The sequence below is a fragment of the Nerophis ophidion genome, linkage group LG17, assembly GCF_033978795.1.
Source record: "Nerophis ophidion isolate RoL-2023_Sa linkage group LG17, RoL_Noph_v1.0, whole genome shotgun sequence".
Taxonomy (NCBI): Eukaryota; Metazoa; Chordata; class Actinopteri; order Syngnathiformes; family Syngnathidae; genus Nerophis; species Nerophis ophidion.
Window position 1 is genome coordinate 1,532,239 of NC_084627.1, and position 21,018 is coordinate 1,553,256.

The window sequence follows — 21,018 nt, forward strand, 5'->3', positions numbered from 1 at the left end:
ATCCCCTTGTCCACCCCAGGGAGGTGAGGGGAGCAGTGAGCAGCAGCAGTGGCCACGCCTGGGAATCATTTTTAGTAATTTAACCCCCAATCCCAACCCTTGATGCTGAGTGCCAAGCAGGGAAGTAATGGGTCCCATTTTTATAGTCTTTGGTATGACTCGGCCGGGGTTTGAACTCTCAACCTACCTAGTTCAGGGCGGACACTCTAACCACTAGGCCACTGAGTAGATATTGAAGTCATGCTTTGTCACTTACATTAAATTTGGTACAAGGTTCTTAAAAAAGTATTTATTTTAGTGTTGGGATGCTACAATTCAGGTACTAGTCTATGACACATTTGGTACCGGGTGGCACAATTAAAAAAATAAAAATAAATAAATTATATACCAATTTCGCCTGTCCCACTAGACACACCATTTAGCTTGTTCATAGATGAATGTGAGTGTGAATGTTGTCTGTCTATTTGTGTTGGCCCTGCGATGAGGTGGCGACTTGTCCAGGGTGTACCCCGCCTTCCGCCCGATTGTAGCTGAGATAGGTGCCAGCGCCCCCCGCGATCCCGAAAGGGAATAAGCGGTAGAAAATGGATGGATGGATGGATAGATGAATAATAGAACTCGGATAATGGATTTGCAGATTATGTCTTCCCAATTAACATGTATGCAAATGTTCCAGATTGTAGCCAAAGGCTAATTTCCATCTGCAGTCCCCGGCAGGTTGATGGTATACAGAAGTGAAGGGATTTATATGGCTCAAGGTGGGGTTTATTCATTTTGCAATGCAGTCTGCTGAAAATGATGGAAAGAGCCACTCTACATGGCAACTGACACTGTGGTCAAAGTTGGAATAGCCACAAAACACATTTTAAGATATTCAGCACTCTGCCGTCTGACGCCTAAAGTGGCTAATACATCCCCCCAAATCGCCACGTTTCATGTGTCAGGTAAATTGCAACGACTGGAGTCATATGAATCCCCTTCCTACTGCATACTATTTCTCATTCCATCTCATCGCAAAGAAACCAGCCAAGGGCTCCCATTAATTCAGCGTTATGGTGAGTTGTATTTTTCGTGTACTTATTTTTGCAGTACCGGTATTTGTCTGCCACACTTCGAAGGCCAGTCCATGAAAATTATGCTTACAAACCCCGTTTCCATATGAGTTGGGAAATTGTGTAGATGTAAATATAAACGGAATACAATGATTTGCAAATCCTTTTCAACCCATATTTAATTGAATGCACTACAAAGACAAGATATTGCTATACGGCCACTCTACCAACTGAGCTATACCGCCCCAAGATATAGCTCAATTGGTAGAGTGGCCGTGCCGGCAACTTGAGGGTTCCCGGTTCGATTCCAGCGTCCGCCACCCTAGTCACTACATGCCGTTGTGTCCTTGCGCAAGGCACTTTACCCACCTGTTCCCAGTTCCACCCACACTTGTTTAAATGTAACTTAGATATTGGGTTTCACTATGTAAAAGCGCTTTTGAGTCGCTAGAGAAAAAGCGCTGTATAAATATAATTCACTTCACTACTTCATGTTCAAACTCATAAACTTTATTTTTTTTTGCAAATCTTAATTGACTTAGAATTTCATGGCTGCAACATGTGCCAAAGGAGTTGGGAAAGGGCATGTTCTCACCACTGTGTTACATCACCTTTTCTTTTGACAAAACTCAATAAATGTTTGGGAACTGAGGAAACTAATTGTTGAAGCTTTGAAAGTGGAATTCTTTCCCATTCTTGTTTTATGTAGAGCTTCAGCCGTTCAACAGTCCGGGGTCTCCGCTGTCGTATTTTACGCTTCATAATGTGCCACACATTTTTGATGGGAGGCAGGTCTGGACTGCAGGCGGGCCAGGAAAGTACCCGCACTCTTTTTTTTCCTCAAAGCCACGCTATTGTAACACGGGCTGAATGTGGCTTGGTATTGTGTTGCTGAAATAAGCAGGGGCGTCCATGAAAAAGACGGCGCTTAGGTGGCAGCATATGTTGTTCCCAAACGTGTATGTACCTTTCAGCATTAATGGTGCCTTCACAGATGTGTAAGTTACCCATACCTTGGGCATTAATGCACCCCCATACCATCACAGATGCTGGCTTTTCAACTTTGCGTCAATAACAGTCTGGATGGTTCGCTTCCCCTTTGGTCCGGATGACACGATGTTGAATATTTCCAAAAACAATTTCAAATGTGGACTCGTCAGACCACAGAACACTTTTACACTTTGCATCAGTTCATCTTGGATGATCTCTGGCCCAGAGAAGCCGTTGGCGTTTCTGGATGTTGTTGATAAATGCCTTTCGCTTTGCATAGTAGAGCTTTAACTTGCACTTACAGATGTAGCAACCAACTGTATTTAGTGACAGTGGTTTTCTGAAGTGTTCCTGAGCCCATGTGGTGATATCCTTTAGAGATTGATGTCGGTTTTTGATACAGTGCCTTTTGAGGGATCGAAGGTCACGGTCATTCAATGTTGGTTTCCGGCCATGCCGCTTAAGTGGAATGATTTCTTTAGATTCTCTGAACTTTTGATGATATTATGGACCGTAGATGTTTAAATCTCTAAAATTCTTGCAATTCCACTTTGAGAAACATTGTTCTTAAACTGTTTGACTATTAGCTCACGCAGTTGTGCACAAAGGGGTGTACCTCGCCCCATCCTTTCTTGTGAAAGACTGAGCATTTTTTGGGAAGCTGTTTTTATACCCAATCATGGCACCCACCTGTTCCCAATTAGCCTGCACACCTGTGTGATGTTCTAAATAAGTGTTTGATGAGAATTCCTCAACTTTATCCGTATTTATTGCCACCTTTCCCAACTTCTTTGTCATGTGTTGCTGGCATCAAATTCTAAAGTCAATGAATATTTGCACAAAAAATATTGTTTATCAGTTTGAGCATCCAATATGTTGTCTTTGTAGCATATTTATCTGAATATGGGTTGAAAATGATTTGCAAATCATTGTATTCCATTTATATTTACATCTAACACAATTTCCCAACTCATATGTAAATGGTGTTTGTACATTAAACTGGTCCCTGGTACAAAAAAAGTTAAGAGACCCCTGCTCTATATATGTTTTGTGGCAAAGTGTCCCCTAATAGTAAATGTAATCACAGCCACATAATGACTAGATTAGAACATAGCAGGGCTTTTCAACTGACGGCCTGGGAATAACACCATGACACTCAAAACTTGGGAGACAAACATTTTTGCAGCAAATTCCAAAAAAAAAAGATTCCTCCCGAGTACTCCAGAGTCAATATCAATATAAAGTGCCTTTGGTGTCCTTATCACTATTCAAAAGAAGCAAAAAATTACAACTCTGAAGCTTTATTGTAAATGGTCAAACATTTATAATTGTTATAATAACACATTAATTTAACAATAGGTGTCTTAAAATATGTTTCCTTAATTTAATACATTATCACTAATGAATGTAACTTTGGCATTGCCCAAAAATTGTTTTGCGCACTACATTATATGTAATAAGTGGTTAAATGATATAACAATTTCTTTTTACCTGGTTTTATTTTCCACAACCACTTCTTTGATAAAATTAGTCATTATAGTCATTTATTTTCTATTTCATAATAATTTTGCACATGTCCTTGGAACAGCTTCTCAGGTTGTCAGTGACTTTACTACAAACATAGTCTTTTTTATCACATGAGGCTGAAAACGTGGATAGTTGAAAAGTATTATTTTGACATTTTCATCACATGTAGTTAGTTGTCAAGCTTAACATGTCCACTCGGGGGGGAAAAAACTAATACAAATACTTTTTCCATCCATCCATTTTTCTTCCGTTTGTCCCTTTTGGGGTCACAGGGGGTGCTGGAGCCTATCTCAGCTACATTCGGGCAGAAGGCGGGGAACTATTTAGACATTTTAAATACATTTGTTGAACGTTATACATTTAGCTTGCTAACTGATTCAAAGTCCACCACTACCTTCCATCCATCCATCCATCATCTTCCGCTTATCCGAGGTCGGGTCGCGGGGGCAACAGCCTAAGCAGGGAAACCCAGACTTCCCTCTCCCCAGCCACTTCGTCTAGCTCTTCCCGGGGGATCCCGAGGCGTTACCAGGCCAGCCGGGAGACATAGTCTTCCCAACGTGTCCTGGGTCTTCCCCTTGGCCTCCTACCGGTTGGACGTGCCCTAAACACCTCCCTAGGGAGGCGTTTGGGTGGCATCCTGACCAGATGCCCGAACCACCTCATTTGGCTCCTCTCGATGTGGAGGAGCAGCGGCTTTACTTTGAGTTCCTCCCGGATGGCAGAGCTTCTCACCCTATCTCTAAGGGAGAGCCCCGCCACACGGCGGAGGAAACTCATTTCGGCCACTTGTACCCGTGATCTTATCCTTTCGGTCATGACCCAAAGCTCATGACCATAGGTGAGGATGGGAACGTAGATCGACAGGTAAATTGAGAGCTTTGCCTTCCGGCTCAGCTCCTTCTTCACCACAACGGATCGGTACAACGTCCGCATTACTGAGGACGCCGCACCGATCCGCCTGTCGATCTCACGATCCACTCTTCCCTCACTCGTGAACAAGACTCCTAGGTACTTGAACTCCTCCACTTGGGGCAGGGTCTCCTCCCCAACCCGGAGATGGCACTCCACCCTTTTCCAGGCGAGAACCATGGACTCGGACTTGGAGGTGCTGATTCTCATTCCGGTCGCTTCACACTCGGCTGCGAACCGATCCAGCGAGAGCTGAAGATCCCGGTCAGATGAAGCCATCAGGACCACGTCATCTGCAAAAAGCAGAGACCTAATCCTGCGGTTACCAAACCGGAACCCCTCAACGCCTTGACTGCGCCTAGAAATTCTGTCCATAAAAGTTATGAACAGAATCGGTGACAAAGGACAGCCTTAGCGGAGTCCAACCCTCACTGGAAATGTGTTCGACTTACTGCCGGCAATGCGAACCAAGCTCTGGCACTGATCGTACTACCTTATTAAATGCTAATCCAAATATGTCCCCTCGGTCATTGGAGGCGTGCTGACAGGGTGGACAAGTGCATTGTTTAGGCCATGTGCTGATTGTGTTACATATATTACGGCATTTGTAAATGTAAACACAAAAGTACACTGTATAACAGTAATCGGAGTGGACAATATGCCATTTTCTGGGGATACTAGTTATATAAAAAAAACTATTTTATAAGGCAAGCCTAGTTTAGCTGGAAAGGCAATTTAAAATGTGTGAGTGAACATTTTGAATTGTCTTTTTAAAGGAATGAGCTCAAAAAACCTGAGAAAGCAAGAAGGCAGACGATATAGAGAATGTTGTGATTCTGACCAGGATAAAAGAAAAAAGAACCCAAAGAAAGCGAGGCACAAATGGAAAAAAAGTCTGCTAGTCTGCTGGGAAAAGGAAGGGTGTCAATGAAAGGAAAGTCAAAGTGAAGCAGCGTGGAAGCACAATATGTGGAATAGCAACAGCAGAATAAAGCAATGTCTCTGCAGATGTTTGCAGATATGTCCGAGCGTTCTCTCTATAACATTTGATTGATTGATGTTTTTATTCAACTTTATCAAGCTGGTAGAATGGAACAAAACTGTTTAACTAGTAACTTCTTCCTACATGCAGGGAAAAAGGACCTGTTTTTTTTTTTTTTTTTACAGAATTTTCTTGATATGTATTGAATTAATAAGGCTATTTAATGATATTTCACAATGTATGCCATTGTCCACCCTATCATTTTCATGCTTTATAAAAAAAAACAATTATTTTCACAGGATTTTTTGCACATGAAAAAGTGAGGGACAAGGAGTATTGATTACAAGTTTCCTTTTCCTATCAAGTAATATATTTTTTAGAAAGAGACTAAAAGCTTTCTAAATGTACATGTCATGACCACTTCAGAACTCTGGAACACTCTCCCCGACCATATTAGAGCACCACAGTCGGTCGACCGTTTTAAGAAGGGACTAAAAACTCACCTTTTAACACAGCTTTTATCTAATTTCTCTGCCTTCTTGTTTTGAAATACACTGCTTGCTTATCTGTTTTATCCAGTGCTTTCATTTCTATTTTTATCTATCTTTCTGTTTTATCCAGTGTTTATCTTGATTTAATTTCTATATTAATTTTCTATTAGGGGCTTCACGGTGGAAGAGGGGTTAGTGCATCTGCCTCACAATACGAAGGTCCTGCAGTCCTGGGTTCAAATCCAGGCTCGGGATCTTTCTGTGTGGAGTTTGCATGTTCTCCCCGTGAATGCGTGGGTTCCCTCCGGGTACTCCGGCTTCCTCCCACTTCCAAAGACATGCACCTGGGGATAGGTTGATTGGCAACACTAAATTGGCCCTAGTGTGTGAATGTTGTCTGTCTATCTGTGTTGGCCCTGCGATGAGGTGGCGACTTGTCCAGGGTGTACTCCGCCTTCCGCCCGATTGTAGCTGAGATAGGCGCCAGCGCCCCCCGCGACCCCAAAAGGGAATAAGCGGTAGAAAATGGATGGAATTTTTTATTATATATTCTAACTTTCTATTTTTATTTTTTTTATACTTTTTTGCACTTTGAGATTTTAACAAATGTAAAGTTATTATTATTATTATTATAATTACTATGCTATTACAATGTACTTTGAATATGTCCCTGACAAGGTGCGGTGGACATATTTTGCTTGCAGTTTCGTTATCCAAAGTGTGGGAGCTTCAGCAACATGCATTTCAGCAGCATAACATTAACTTTATATTCATTGCATTAAGTTTGTTGGAAAATCTCAGGATTTCTTCTTTTTGGAAATTAGACGTCTCAAAAGGTGTTGATGTTGACCCTCCTGTTGTAGAGAGGAACTTGGACAACATTGGCAGACCTTTGCCTTGTCATTTTACACTTTCTACTAAACATTGAACACCAAGGTCCAAACTTGTGATTTTACATAACTGAGACATTCCAATTGAATAATTTCCTTTTTGGCAGTAGCACATTTTTTCCTTAATGTGATTTAGTCTATTTAACTAAAGTGTTGCAGTAGCTTGTTTACTTCAGATGTTGTCAGTGGTCATTTGTCAATGTCTTTAGTTGTACTAATGGTGTTCCTTAAGGCCCTATTTTAGGTCCTCTCTTCTTTCATCATTTGGGGAATGCAACTTGTGGCCGGTTCAGTTAAAAAAAACTTGTGAGAGACTCATTTTTTACAGTAAATTCTTGGAAAGGCTCGAGTGCTGTCAGAGCTGATCTTTGACTCACTTGTTTTGCAGAGGGTCCTTAAAAACAGCAGTGCGCTCATGTAACTCTGACAAAAATACATAGACCAAAGGCAAAAGTCTACTGCAGAAGACGCTGGTTCTCTGAAACATACAAAATAGGGGCGGCGTGGCGAAGTTGGTAGAGTGGCTGTGCCAGCAATCTGAGGGTTACTAGTTCAATTCCCACCTTCTACCATCCTAGTCACGTCCGTTGTGTCCTTGGGCAAGACACTTCACCCTTGCTCCTAATGGGTTCTGGTGAGCGCCTTGCATGGCAGCTCCCACCATCAGTGTGTGAATGGGCGAATGTGGAAATACTGTCAAAGCGCTTTGGGCTCCTTAAAAAGGAGTAGAAAAGCGCTATACAAGTACAACCCATTTACCATTTACCAAAATAAGACTAATGGTGAAGGGGGAAATCCGACACCCCCGGTCCTTAGTTTTTTGGAAAAATATGGTAAAATATCCCTGGAAAGAGGATAGCACTTTTCAAGGTCTTGAAAGTGGCCAGTGAATATACAAAACACAAAACCATTGAAGTTGGCACATTGTGTAAGTGGGTAAAAAAAAAACAGAATACAATGATTTGAAAATCCTTTTCAACTTATATTTGATTGAATAGACTGCAAAGACAAGATAGCTAATGTTCGAACTAAGAAACTTATTTTTTTTTGCAAATAACCATTAACTTAGAATTTAATGGCAGCAAAGCATTGCAAAAAATTTGGCACAGGGGCATTTTTACCACTGTGTTACATGGCCTTTCCTTTTAACAACACTCTTTTGAAGCTTTTCAGGTGGAATTCTTTCCCATTCTTGCATGATGTACAGCTTAAGTTGTTCAACGGTCCAGGGTCTAGTAGCCACACTCTTTTAATATGAAGCCACGCTGTTGTAACACGTGGCTTGGCATTGTCTGCTGAAATAAGCAGGGGCGTCCATGATGGCTTTGCTTGGATGACAACATGCAAAATGTTTCTCCAAAAACCTGTATGTACCTCTCAGCATTAACGGTGCCTTCACAGATGTGTAAGTTACCCATGCCGTGCTTTCTGATGCAGTACCGCCTGAGGGATCGAATTAATCTACGGTCCATAATATCATCGCTTACGTGCAGTGATTTCCAGATTCCTTATAATGATATTACGGACCGTAGATGGTGAAATCCCTAAATTCCTCGCAATAGCTTGTTGAGCTATGTTATTCTTAAACTGTTAAACAATTTGCTCAAGCATTTGTTCACAAAGTGGTGACCCTCGCCCCATCCTTGTTTGTGAACGACTGAGCATTTCATGGAAGCTGCTTTTATACCCAATCACGGCACCCACCTGTTCCCAATTAGCCTGTTCATAGGTAGGATTTTCCAAATAAGTGTTTGATGAGCATTCCTCAACTTTCTCGATCTTTTTTGCCACTTGTGCCAGCTTTTTTAAAACATGTTGCACGCGTCAAATTCCAAATGAGCTAATATTAGCAAAAAATAACAGTTTTCCAGTTCAAACGTGAAGATCTTGTCTTTGCAGTCTCTTCAATTGAATGTACTGTATTTTTCGGACTATAAATCACATTTTTTTTTCATAGTTTGGCCGGGGGTGCGACATATACTCCGGAGGGACTTATGTGTGAAATTATTAACACATTGCCGTAAAAAATCAAATAATATTATTTATCTCATTCGCGGAAGAGACGAAGAAAATGTCAGCAATCGTCACATACACGTCAACTACAGATGCGCGGTTTGCGGATAAACCGCAGGTCGGGCGGGTGACATGACGAAAAAATTGATTTTAAATAGATTCGGGCGGGTGGCGGTTGAACCAATTCGGAAATATATATTGTAATAATCCCAAGAATGTAGGATCATAAAACTTCTTCGTTTGTCTTGTCTTTATTGCACAAGATGTAATACAACCACACAACAGCTCTCATGTCTCTAACGCTTTTCCCGGGACAACGCAAACTCTCACTTCCTGTCGATAACGTCACTTCCCTATCTCTCCCAGAAGTCCCGCCCCCCAGCCAAAGTCATTGGCTAACACCCCGTAGCCAGCCGCTACATTATACATAGTTAAATGTTATGTTGAAGAGGTTCATTTAGCCTACTGACGTGTATTTATAAATGGTTGATTTATACAGGCTAGTAGGTAAAGTGTTATACCTGACAACACTTGATGGTACAATCCATATAACACGTCACAGACAACGTCACGCTAACAGCACGTGACGCCTCTGACGAAGGCTGCAAAAGCAATGTAGCCCAAACTTGTCAGCTACAACACTTTACCTTACTAGCCTATAGAAATCAACCATTTATATATAGTTAAATGTTGTTACCCACGAGCAGCACTCTTTGAAACAGTATGTGGGCATACTTTTATTTTGAAGTGTCTCGTTTGGTCTGTCGACGGATGTAAGGAAGCTACTTCCGGGTATGGCCAACGAAGTATTTGTCATTTTTTGGTATTTTACTTGGTAAAATGTTTGATCCACATGCTGTGGATGTTATTATTTTTACGTTTGTAGCCTGCTTTATTTATTACAGTTTTCACAGTGAATTTGAAGGGAAAGTAAGCCTTCAAATAAATCTGTTCAAGAAAGCCATTGTGTCTGTGCTATTTGGAGGGAGTTACACTTTCTAACCTCACTAATGCCTTGCATCGTCTATAATAGATGTATAACAACGGGCGGGTGAGGCTTTGATGAAATGTTGGTTCGGGTGGATTGCGGGTGGATGACGACTTTACTGATGCGGTTGCGGGTGATATAATTTCCTATCCGCGCAGCTCTAACGTCAACCAATAAGAATTCAGCGGAGGAGGGTCATGGCAGAAGTGCATTGTGGGTCATGGAATACTAACTGCTATATGCTACTGCTGTAGCTATTAAAATGGAACATTTCATCGTTGGCGGTGAAAAGGGCTGAACAAAAATGGCACCGAAAAGGAAATCATGTACTGCCGATTACAAGCTGGACGTAGTGAAATATGCAGCAGAAAACGACAAGAGGAAGCGGCGCATACCTTTGGAGTTGGCAGAGTTGTTTAGAAGCGACATCGAGGAAGAAGATTTCATCGGATTTTCGATTAGGAGTGACAGATTGTTTGGTAAACGTATAGCATGTTCTATATGTTATTGTTATTTGAATGACTCTTACCATAATATGTTAGGTTAACATACCAGGCACCTTCTCAGTTGGTTATTTATGCCTCATATAACGTACACTTATTCAGCCTGTTGTTCACTATTCTTTATTTATTTTAAATTGCCTTTCAAATGTCTATTCTTGGTGTTGGATTTTATCAAATACATTTCCCCCCAAAATGCGACTTATGTATACTCCAGTACGACTCATATATGTTTTTTTCCTTCTTTACTAGGCGTTTTCGGACGGTGCGACTTATACTCCGGAGGGACTTATAATCCGAAAAATATGGGAGGTTGAAAAGGATTTGTAAATCATTGTATTCTGTTTTTATTTACCATTTACACGTTGTCTGGTTTTGGGTTGTATAGATTGTGTGTCAGTGCTAATTCAGCGCGTCGAGTCTACTAGTGCAGGTAAGAAAAGCTCGACAGATGGGTCTGGAAGGTAAGCGAGACATGAGGCCAGGCGTGGCGCTACTTACAGTAGCCGGGGACGCCCGTGCGGTCTGGGTGGCAGGGTGGGCTCCGGCGTTGTCCATGAGGTAGGCCCCGGAGCCGCCGCTGATAACCTGACCCCCGGTCAGGCCCATGCTCATGCCTCCGCTGCCCCCTCCGCCGTTGCTGGCCATGCCGTGGGAGGTGACCACCGTGGACACTTGAGACGAGCTCCCTTGCGTGTCAAAGTAGCTTCCCCCGCTGTTCTGGCTGTACAGCTGTGGCTCCGAGTACGAGTAGGTTCGTCTGTCAGGAAGAGAGCAGCGGAAACAATCAGAATCAGAAATACTTCATTAATCCCCGAGGGGAAATTAAGAATTTATAAAAAGGTGTTTTTTTTGCCTTTTAATTTGTTACTAATGGATTTTCTTGACATGTATCTTGTCAAGAGAAGTTGTTTGTCCAGTAGATGCTTTCTGGTATTATCGTGACACAAAATAACACTGATGTGCAACATCCTTACATTAATGCTAATTTGAGATTTTTTTTGGTGCCGATTTGAAAGTGTGAAGGCAATACTTTGACCGGGTGAAACTATGTAATTATTATGAAGTTTATTTTGGACCCATCCATTTTCTACCGCTTATTCCCTTTTGGGGTCGCTGGCGCCTACCTCAGCTACAATCGGACTTGTCCAGGGTGTACCCCGCCTTTCGCCCGATTGTAGCTGAGGTTTATTTTGGACCATTTCTGGAAAAAAAATTATTGTGGTGACAACTTTAAGATACAAATAGCAATTTCAAAATATAAATTATATTGTGATACTTTTGGAGAGGGCGGGGTGTGGTTTTAAAATAAGGGTCACATTAAAGGGAAAAAAATGAGAAGGGGTTTTGCAACATACATTTGTTTTGCCTCAATACGCATATCTAAAAATAATTGTAACTGAAGGCATCAAAACTATAAATAAATAAATAATTAAATAAATGGGTAGTACTTGTATAGCGCTTTTCTACCTACAAGGTACTCAAAGCGCTTTGACACTACTTCCACATTTACCCATTCACACACACATTCACACACTGATGGAGGGAGCTGCCATGCAAGGCGCTAACCAGCACCCATCAGGAGCAAGGGTGAAGTGTCTTGCTCAGGACACAACGGACGTGACGAGGTTGGTACTAGGTGGGGATTGAACCATGGACCCTCGGGTTGCGCACGGCCACTCTCCCACTGCGCCACGTTGTCCCTATGAATGAACACGTGGAGTTATGTACGTGAAATAACTAAAACACACGTGTTATATCCTTCCATCCATCCATCTTCTTCCGCTTATCCGAGGTCGGGTCGCGGGGGCAGCAGCCTAAGCAGGGAAGCCCAGACTTTCCTCTCCCCAGCCACTTCGTCCAGATCTTCCTGGGGGATCCTGAGGCGTTCCCAGGCCATTCAAGATTCAAGATTGTTTACTCTCATATGCAGGAGACATAGTCCTGGGTCTTCCCCGTGGCCTCCTGCCGGTCGGACGTGCCCTACACACCTCCCTAGGGAGGCGTTCGGGTGGCATTCTGACCAGATGCCCGAACCACCTCATCAATCAATCAATCAATGTTTATTTATATAGCCCTAAATCACAAATGTCTCAAAGGACTTTACAAACCACTACGACATCCTCGGAAGAACCCATGTAAGGGCAAGAAAAACTCACTTAGTGGGCAAGGAGAACTCACACCTAGTGGGACGCCAGTGACAATGATGACTATGAGAACCTTGGAGAGGACCTCATATGTGGGCAACCCCATCTGGCTCCTCTCGATGTAGCGGCTTTACTTTGAGCTCCCCTCGGATGGCAGAGCTTCTCCCCCTATCTCTAAGGGAGAGACCCGCCACCCGGCGGAGGAAACTCATTTCGGCCGCTTGTACCCGTGATCTTGTCCTTTCGGTCATAACCCAGAGTCATGACCATAGGTGAGGATGGGAACGTAGATCGACCGGTAAATTGAGAGCTTTGCCTTTCGGCTCAGCTCCTTCTTCACCATAACGGATCAATACAACGTCCGCATTACTGAAGACGCCGCACCGATCCGCCTGTCGATCTCACAATCCACTTTTCCCTCACTCGTGAACAAGACTCCAAGGTACTTGAACCCCTCCACTTAGGGCAGGGTCTCCTCCCCAACCCGGTGATGGCACTGCACCCTTTTCCGGGCAAGAACCATGGACTCGGACTTGGAGGTGCTGATTCTCATTCCGGTCGCTTCACACTCGGCTGCGAACCGATCCAGTGAGAGCTGAAGGTCCTGGCCAGGTGAAGCCGTCAGGACCACATTATCTGCAAAAAGCAGAGACCTAATCCTGCAGCCACCAAACCGGATCCCCTCAAGGCCCTGACTGCGCCTAGAAATTCTGTCCATAAAAGTTATGTTTTATATCCTAGTTTCTTCAAAATAACCACCCTTTGCTCTGATTACTTTTTTGCACACTCTTGGCGTTTTTTTCGATGAGCTTCAAGATGCACCTGAAATGATTTTCGACCATTCTTGAAGGAGTTAGCTCGTCGAGAGAATGCCAAGAGTGTGCAAAGCAGGAATCAGAGCGAAGGGTGGTTGTTTTGAAGAAACTAGAATGTGTTGGCCCTGCGATGAGGTGGCGACTTGTCCAGGGTGTACCGCGCCTTCCGCCCGAAGCAGCTGAGATAGGCTCCAGCACCCCCAGTGACCCCAAACGGTACAATGGATGGATGAATGGATAGAATATAAGACATGCTTTTAGTTATTTCACTTTTTTTTGTTAAGTACATAACTCCACATGTGTTCATTCATAGTTTTGATTCCTTCAGTGACAATCTACAATGTAAATAGTCATGAATATAAAGAAAACACATTGAATGAGGAGAAGGTGTGTCCAAACTTTTGGCCTGTACTGTATATAATATTTAATGGCGCTATAGCTCGGTTGGTAGAGTGGCCGTGCCAGCAACTTGAGGGATCCAGGTTCGATCCCCGCTTCCGCCATCCTAGTCACTGCCGTTGTGTCTTTGGGCAAGACACTTTACCCACCTGCTCCAAGTGCCACCCACACTGCTTTAAATGTAACTTAGATATTGGGATTTCACTATGTAAAGCGCTTTGAGTCACTAGAGCAGTGGTTCTCAACTTTTTTTCAGTTATGTACCCTTTGTGAACATTTTTTTAATTCAATTACCCCCTAATCAGAGCAAAGCCTTTTCGGTTGAAAAAAATAGATAAATAAGTAAAATACAGCACCGTGTTATCAGTTTCTATCCATCCATTTTCTACCGCTTATTCCCTTTTGGGGTCGCGGGGTGCGCTGGCGCCTATCTCAGCTACAATCGGGCGGAAGGCGGGGTACACCCTGGACAAGTCGCTACCTCATCACAGGGCCAACACAGATAGACAGACAACATTCACACTCACATTCACACACTAGGGCCAATTTAGTGTTGCCAATCAACCTATCCCCAGGTGCATGTCTTTGGAAGTGGGAGGAAGCCGGAGTACCCGGAGGGAACCCACGCATTCACGGGGAAAACATGCAAACTCCACACAGAAAGATCCCGAGCCTGGATTTGAACCCAGGACTGCAGGAACTTCGTATTGTGAGGCAGACGCACTAACCCCTCTTCCACCGTGAAGCCCGTTATCAGTTTCTGATTTGTTAAATTGTACAACAGTGCAAAATATTGCTCATTTGTAGTGGTCTTTCTCGAACTATTTGAGAAAAAAAAAAGATATAAAAACAACAAAAAAAATCTTGAAAAATAAACATGTGATTCAATTATAAATAAATATTTCTACACATAGAAGTAATCATCTCAAAGTGCCCTAAGATCCATCTGGATTCATGAACTTAATTGTAAACATTTCTTCACAAAAAAAGAAATATTTATGGAACATGTCCACAAAAAATCCAGCTGTCAACACTGAATATTGCATTGTTGCATTTCTTTTCACAGTTTATGAACTTACATTAATATTTTGTTGAAGTATTATTCAATAAATATATTTATAAAGGATTTTCGAATTGTTGCTATTTTTAGAATATTTAAAAAAAAATCTCACGTACCGCTTGGCATACCTTCAAATACCCTCAGGGGTACGCGTACCCCCATTTGAGAACCACTGCACTAGAGAAAAGCGCTATATGAATATAATTCACTTCACATCTATTTAGCATATTTTGGCCGATGTCAGATTGGTTTTAGCTTGTTTTATAAACACAAACGTGAAGAACATCAAATGCCCCGCACATCTTTTCATATGCGGCCGGCTCTTGTTAGAAAACGTTTGGACGCCGCTGTGCAAAACTATTCTATTGAAGCCACCAGAGTCAAACACGCAAGTCTGAGCTTGTTAGCGGGACCGCGTCGCACCGCCCCTCAGGGTGGGGGGGACGCCGCTCAGCCACTTAAAACCAGAATCCCACTTCTGATCATGTTCAGGTGACGGCGCACAAATGGCGCTCTGGCCGACGTCATGTGCCGCTGACATGAATGACATGCGTGAAGAGACTCTCCGGTGGTGAGCCAACAGGCTGTAATCCGTGACTCACATGTTGCCATTGGTGTAGACGCTGCCGTTTTCCTCCACGTACTGCACCTGTGCCGGGTAAACATGCTGGACCTGTTGAACAGTCTGTGTCTGGAATGCAATGGCCAAGGAACACGTTAAAGATGCAGATCCTGAAATATATAGGCGGTGTTCACCCGTGGTGATGTTACCTGTTGCTGTACAGGCAGCTGCTGGGTGGAGCCCGCAGGCTGGACAGGCACGCTGGTCTGGATAGGGACGGTGGAGGTGGAGTCAGCGCCTGCTTCAGGGGTCTGCATGGCGCCTAATTAGACGGACGACATTTACAGCCATGCTTAATGCAGATTCAGGTGCAATGCTGATAAACCTTTCAAGTATGACTACTGCCTATTTCACAACAATTTTAGATTTTCTGTTGAGTGTATTATTCAGGAGTGACCTCACTTTCTTATCAGTCCGCATGTATTATTCTCATTTTCTTTGAGTCACTGCCCTTGGAAGACCTTCAAAACCCCCGCTTTTGGTATTTCTCGCATACACTGGAGCGCCTGCACGCTTTGCAAAACTTTATCTATAATGTAGATTATTGTTCTCAGCAATATCCAGTAGTGATGTGACTTCCTACTCAGTGGCCTAGTGGTTAGACAGGGGTCACCAACGCAGTGCCCGCGGGCACCAGGTAGCCCGTGAGGACCAGATGAGTCGCTCGCTGGCCTGTTCTAGAAATAGCTCAAATAGCAGCACTTACCAGTGAGCTGCCGCTATTTTTAAATTTTTATTTATCTACTAGCAAGCTGGTCTCGCTTTGCTCGACATTTTTAATTCTAAGAGAGACAAAACTCAAATAGAATTTGAAAATCCAAGAAAATATTTTAAAGACTTGGTCTTCACTTGTTTGAATAAATTCTTTTTTTTTTTTTTTACTTTGCTTCTTATAACTCTTAGAAAGACAATTTTAGAGAAAAAATACAACCTTAAAAATTATTTTAGGATTTTTAAACACATATACCTTTTAAATTCCTTCCTCTTCTTTACTGAAAATTTAAATCAAAGTTCAAGTAAATTTAATTTTCTTATTGTAAAGAATTATAAATACATTTTATTTTAATTCTTCATTCAAGCTTCTGTTTTTTCGACAAAAAATATTTGTGAAATATTTCTCCAAACTTATCATTATGATTAAAATTAAAAAAAAAATATTTGCCTTTGTTAGAAATATAGCTTGGTCCAATTTGTTATATATTCTAATAAAGTGCAGATTGGATTTTAAAGTATTTAAAACATGTCATCTGAATTCTAAAATTAATCTTAATCAGGAAAAAATACTAATCATGTTCCATAAATTATTTTTTTAAATTTTTTCAAAAAGATTCGAATTAACTAGTTTTTCTCTTCTTTTTTTCGGTTGAATTTTGAATTTTAAAGAGGCGAAATATATTTATAAAAATATTGCTCTGTTTCCATATATATTTATTGTGAGAAATCATTAAGATGATCAGTGTTTCCACAAAGATAAATATCATTAATTATTAATAATAACAGTTAAAGGTAAATTGAGCAAATTGGCTATTTCTGGCAATTTATTTAAGTGTGTATCAAACTGGTAGCCATTCGCATTAATCAGTACTCAAGAAGTAGCTCTTGGTTTCAAAAAGGTTGGTGACCCCTGGGTTAGAGTGTCTACCTCTACCCCGGCCGAGTCACACCAAAGACTATAAAAATAGGACCCATTACCTCCCTGCTTGGCGATCAGCATCAAGGGTTGGAATTGGGGGTTAAATCACCAAAAATAATTGCTGGGCACGGCCACCACTGCTGCTCACTGCTCCCCTCACCTCCCAGGGGGGGGGGGGAACAAGGGGACGTGTCAAATGCAGAGGACACATTTCACCACACCTAGTGTGTGTGTGACAATCATTGCTACTTTAACCTTAACTTCCTGATCAGTCCTTATTTAATATTCCTATTTTTCCCCTTGAAACATTGTAGGGTTTACAACAATGCATCAAGGCTTTCTCCCCCCCCCCCCACCAGAGTAAGGGTGGAGAAAAAACAGTTTTGATATTCCCATTTAGCGAATCAGACTGGCAAAACCAGTTACAGCTCAATAGTAATTACTCATCTTAGCCAGCAATTTGGTTCTTGTTAAAAACGTTTTCATCGACTACAAAGGATTATCAGTGACACACTAGCAATAAAAAAACAATAGACCAGTGGTTCTCAATCTTTTTTCACCGAGTACCACCTCACAAAACACATGGCCTACTAAATACCACCATAACGACTAATATTAAAATACATTAGCGTAATAGGCCCCAGTATTCATTAAAAACAAGGCAGAGGTTTGGGAGTTTTCCCGAGATTGTCCATTATACATCGTATAATTTGCTATGATAAGATTTTATTTAAAAAGGCCCAAAAAATGTATACATACATTTAAAAACAAATATCTTATAATTTAAAATATAGGTGCTAATAGTAATTAACATTGTTTTGCTCAATTGTCAATTGCTGCAGCTTGTTGTACAAGGTACTTTGTTGAGGATTTTTCAAGTGTGGGGACTTTTTTGATATTTTTAAAATTAAAAACGATTAGCAACAAATCTAGCATCTTTTTCTGGTGTTATTATAGACTGTACTTGTGTTTAGAGACTCTACCTCTGTCCCTTGATGTCCCCGACAAAAAGCTAGCTGCAGCGTGCATGATGTCGCGTTTGTTTCGCACTGCTGCTCCTTAAAAGCCGCCACTGTCCTCTTAAAATTTGCACATTTTGTAGATACGCGTCTAAGAGTAAATCTGGGATGAATTAAAGTTCTTTCCATTTCGCAGACTGGACAATCTTGTGCATCTTGTTTATTACTTCATCACAATATCCGGTTTCGGCAGCACTGTTTTAAGTCGTTTTTCGGCGGCCAAGTTTTTGGTGAATCGCTTGTCGATGGTGCACAAATAACAGTCTATATATACATCCATTCATACAGTAATGTTTTATGTTTTTGTGGTTTTGATTCGATGTTCATTTTTCCCCATGATCCCAAACACAACGCTTGTGCTTGAAAGCAGATTGGCGGAAAATGAGGAAATGTTGTATGTGTGTAAGGAAACCCAGAAACAAAATTGTTTGCACACGGAGAATATTTTTGTTTGTGAAAATAGATGATCAACATTTAGAATCTGTAAGTATCTCCGCGAGAGCTTATTGAAGAATTTAGTGCGTCATAAACCTCCTCCTCAAGGCTACTCTGCAATATTTATTTTAATTTGTCACTCCTAATCGATAAATCCGATGAAATCTTATACCTCTAGTCTCTTACGTGAATGAGCTAAATGATATTATCGGATATTTTACGGTAACATGTCAATAATGTCACAAATAAGTCGCTTCTGAGTATAAGTCGCACCCCCGGCCAAACTATGAAAAAAACTGTGACTTATAGTCCGAAAAATACGGTATCTTTACTGTCATTGTGCATTATACAACGAAATTGTATGCAAAATAATTTAGTGCAAATTCATAATAACACATAAAAACTGAGATAAAAAATACATAAAAATAGCAAGCACACAGCTCGCATGCACAGTCATTCTTGTCTTGTGTTCAGCGACACTATTGCTCTCGGGTAAAAAGTGTTCTTAAATCTGTTTGTCCGGCATTTTATTGTCCTGTATCTCCTGCCATGTAATTGCTGTCATGAGTTTCCAATAATTTCTCAATTTAGCTGAACTGTGCCAATTTTGTCAAAAGGAGTGGCCAAAAATTCAACCAAAAGCGCCTTATTGAAGTGAAACTTGCCAAGGGACATATAAGCAAATTTTAACATTGCTGTATGTACAGGTGCTGATCATATTATTAGAATATCATGAAAAAGTTGATTTATTTCATTAATTCCATTTAGAAAGTCAAACTTGTAGAATGTATACATTCATTCCAAACAGACTGATACATTTCAAGTGTTTTTTTGTCAAAAAGGAGATGATTATAGCTGACAACCAATGAAAACCCTAAATTCAACATCTCAGAAAATTAGGATATGGTATAAAGGTCAGATATTGAAGACACCTGGTGCCACACTCTAATTAGCTAACTGACTCAAAACACCTGGAAAAGCCTTTAAATGGTCTGTTGTTTTGATTCTGTATGACACACAATCATGGGGAAGACTGCTGACTTGACAACTGTCCAAAAGATGACCATTGATACTTTAAAGAAAGAGGGCAAGACACAAAAGGTCATTGCCAAAGAGGTTGGATGTTCCCAGAGCTCTGTGTCCAAGCACATTAATAGAGAGGCGAAGGGAAGACAAAGATGTGGTAGAAAAAAGTGTACAAGCAAGAGGGATAACCGCGCCCTGGAGAGGATTGTCTAAGAAATTAACAAAACTAAAGAGTTGGTCCGACATAAACAGACTCTTTAAATCCAAGTAAAACTAAAATAAAGATATTCGGTAACAGTGGAAGAGAAAGTCAGACACTAATACAAAGAGTAGACATTGAAAGGATAAAACAAATCACATTTTGGGGTGTAATAGATGAGAAAATGAACTGGCAATCTTATATAAAAAAATATACAACATAAGGTAGCAAAAAATATTTCAACAACGAAAAATAGTATTTATATTCTGGGCCAAAAATCACTCAATATTCTCTACTGTTCACTAGTGTTACCATTGATTGATTGATTGATTGAAACTTTTATTAGTAGATTGCACAGTACAGTACATATTCCGTACAATTGACCACTAAATGGTAACACTCCAATAACTTTTTCGACTTGTTTAAGTCGGAGTCCACGTTAATCAATCCATAACTGAGGCGTTGTGTAGAAATATGTGAAAAAATGTACAAAAGTACATGTCATTCACTAACCGTGTTACAAAAAAGGTCAGTTAGAATGATGCTTAATGTTGTCTATTGAGAACACTCCAAGCCTTTTGTTTGTTGAACTATAACCTTCTACCCAAGAACGTACAATTATTCTCAATAAAAGAGAAATATAACCTTGGGGGAAAAGTGTAATTTAAAACATTTGTAAGCACGTACAACACTTATGACCTTTAGTATATCAATCACTATGTGGAATTAAATTAAGCGAAGAACTCAAACAATGTACTGATATGATTCAGTTTCAGAGGCTGTTCAAGTTCAAGTGTTTACAAAGCACAAGGAAGAAGAATCCTGATAAACATCTCGAACCTTATTGAAAAATTAGATCATCTTAATCATCTCATTATGTGAATCATAACTTAAGTATTTATTTATGACAATTTTATTAGTATATGTATCCAACATTCATTTATTCACTTGTTGTGTAAGAGATTGAGTACAATCAAATGCGCAGTTGTACTTACTCAGTGGCCTAGTGGTTAGAGCAGTGGTTCTTAACCTGGTTGGAGGTATCGAACCCCATCAGTCTCATAATCGCATTCACCGAACCCTTCTTTAGTGAAAAATAAAATGTTTTTTTTCTCAAATTCAAGACAAAGTCATAGTTTTTTTTTTAAATGGTGAACATCATCTCTTTCAAAGAACAAAACCAACACAGTGCATGAACTAACAACAAATTACACACCTGTGAACCAGATGTAAAATTAGAGGGAACATTGTTTAGGGGTGTCCGTAATACGGCGATAGAGAGAAGTTTTTATTCACACGATGAGTTGGGTGTGTCTTG

At 41.0% G+C, this 21,018-nt stretch overlaps 1 protein-coding gene and 1 long non-coding RNA gene across 5 annotated transcripts in view; one reads left to right on the forward strand and one right to left on the reverse strand.

The window, feature by feature from the left end:
- Positions 1-21,018, reverse strand: part of rfx3 (regulatory factor X, 3 (influences HLA class II expression)) — a 73,073-nt gene that overhangs the window by 24,321 nt on the left and 27,734 nt on the right. For all 4 annotated transcript variants that reach the window (XM_061875699.1, XM_061875698.1, XM_061875697.1 and 1 more), the window contains exons 2-4: positions 15,538-15,650; positions 15,369-15,457; positions 10,847-11,105 (exon numbers count right to left, since the gene is read on the reverse strand). In XM_061875699.1, coding sequence (XP_061731683.1) covers positions 10,847-11,105; positions 15,369-15,457; positions 15,538-15,645 — 456 coding nt within the window. In that variant the 5' untranslated portion in view covers positions 15,646-15,650. The remainder of the gene's footprint in view (positions 1-10,846; positions 11,106-15,368; positions 15,458-15,537; positions 15,651-21,018) is intronic.
- The window catches only part of LOC133535776 (uncharacterized), a 52,887-nt gene that overhangs the window by 17,580 nt on the left and 14,289 nt on the right, over positions 1-21,018 (forward strand). The window lies entirely within an intron of this gene.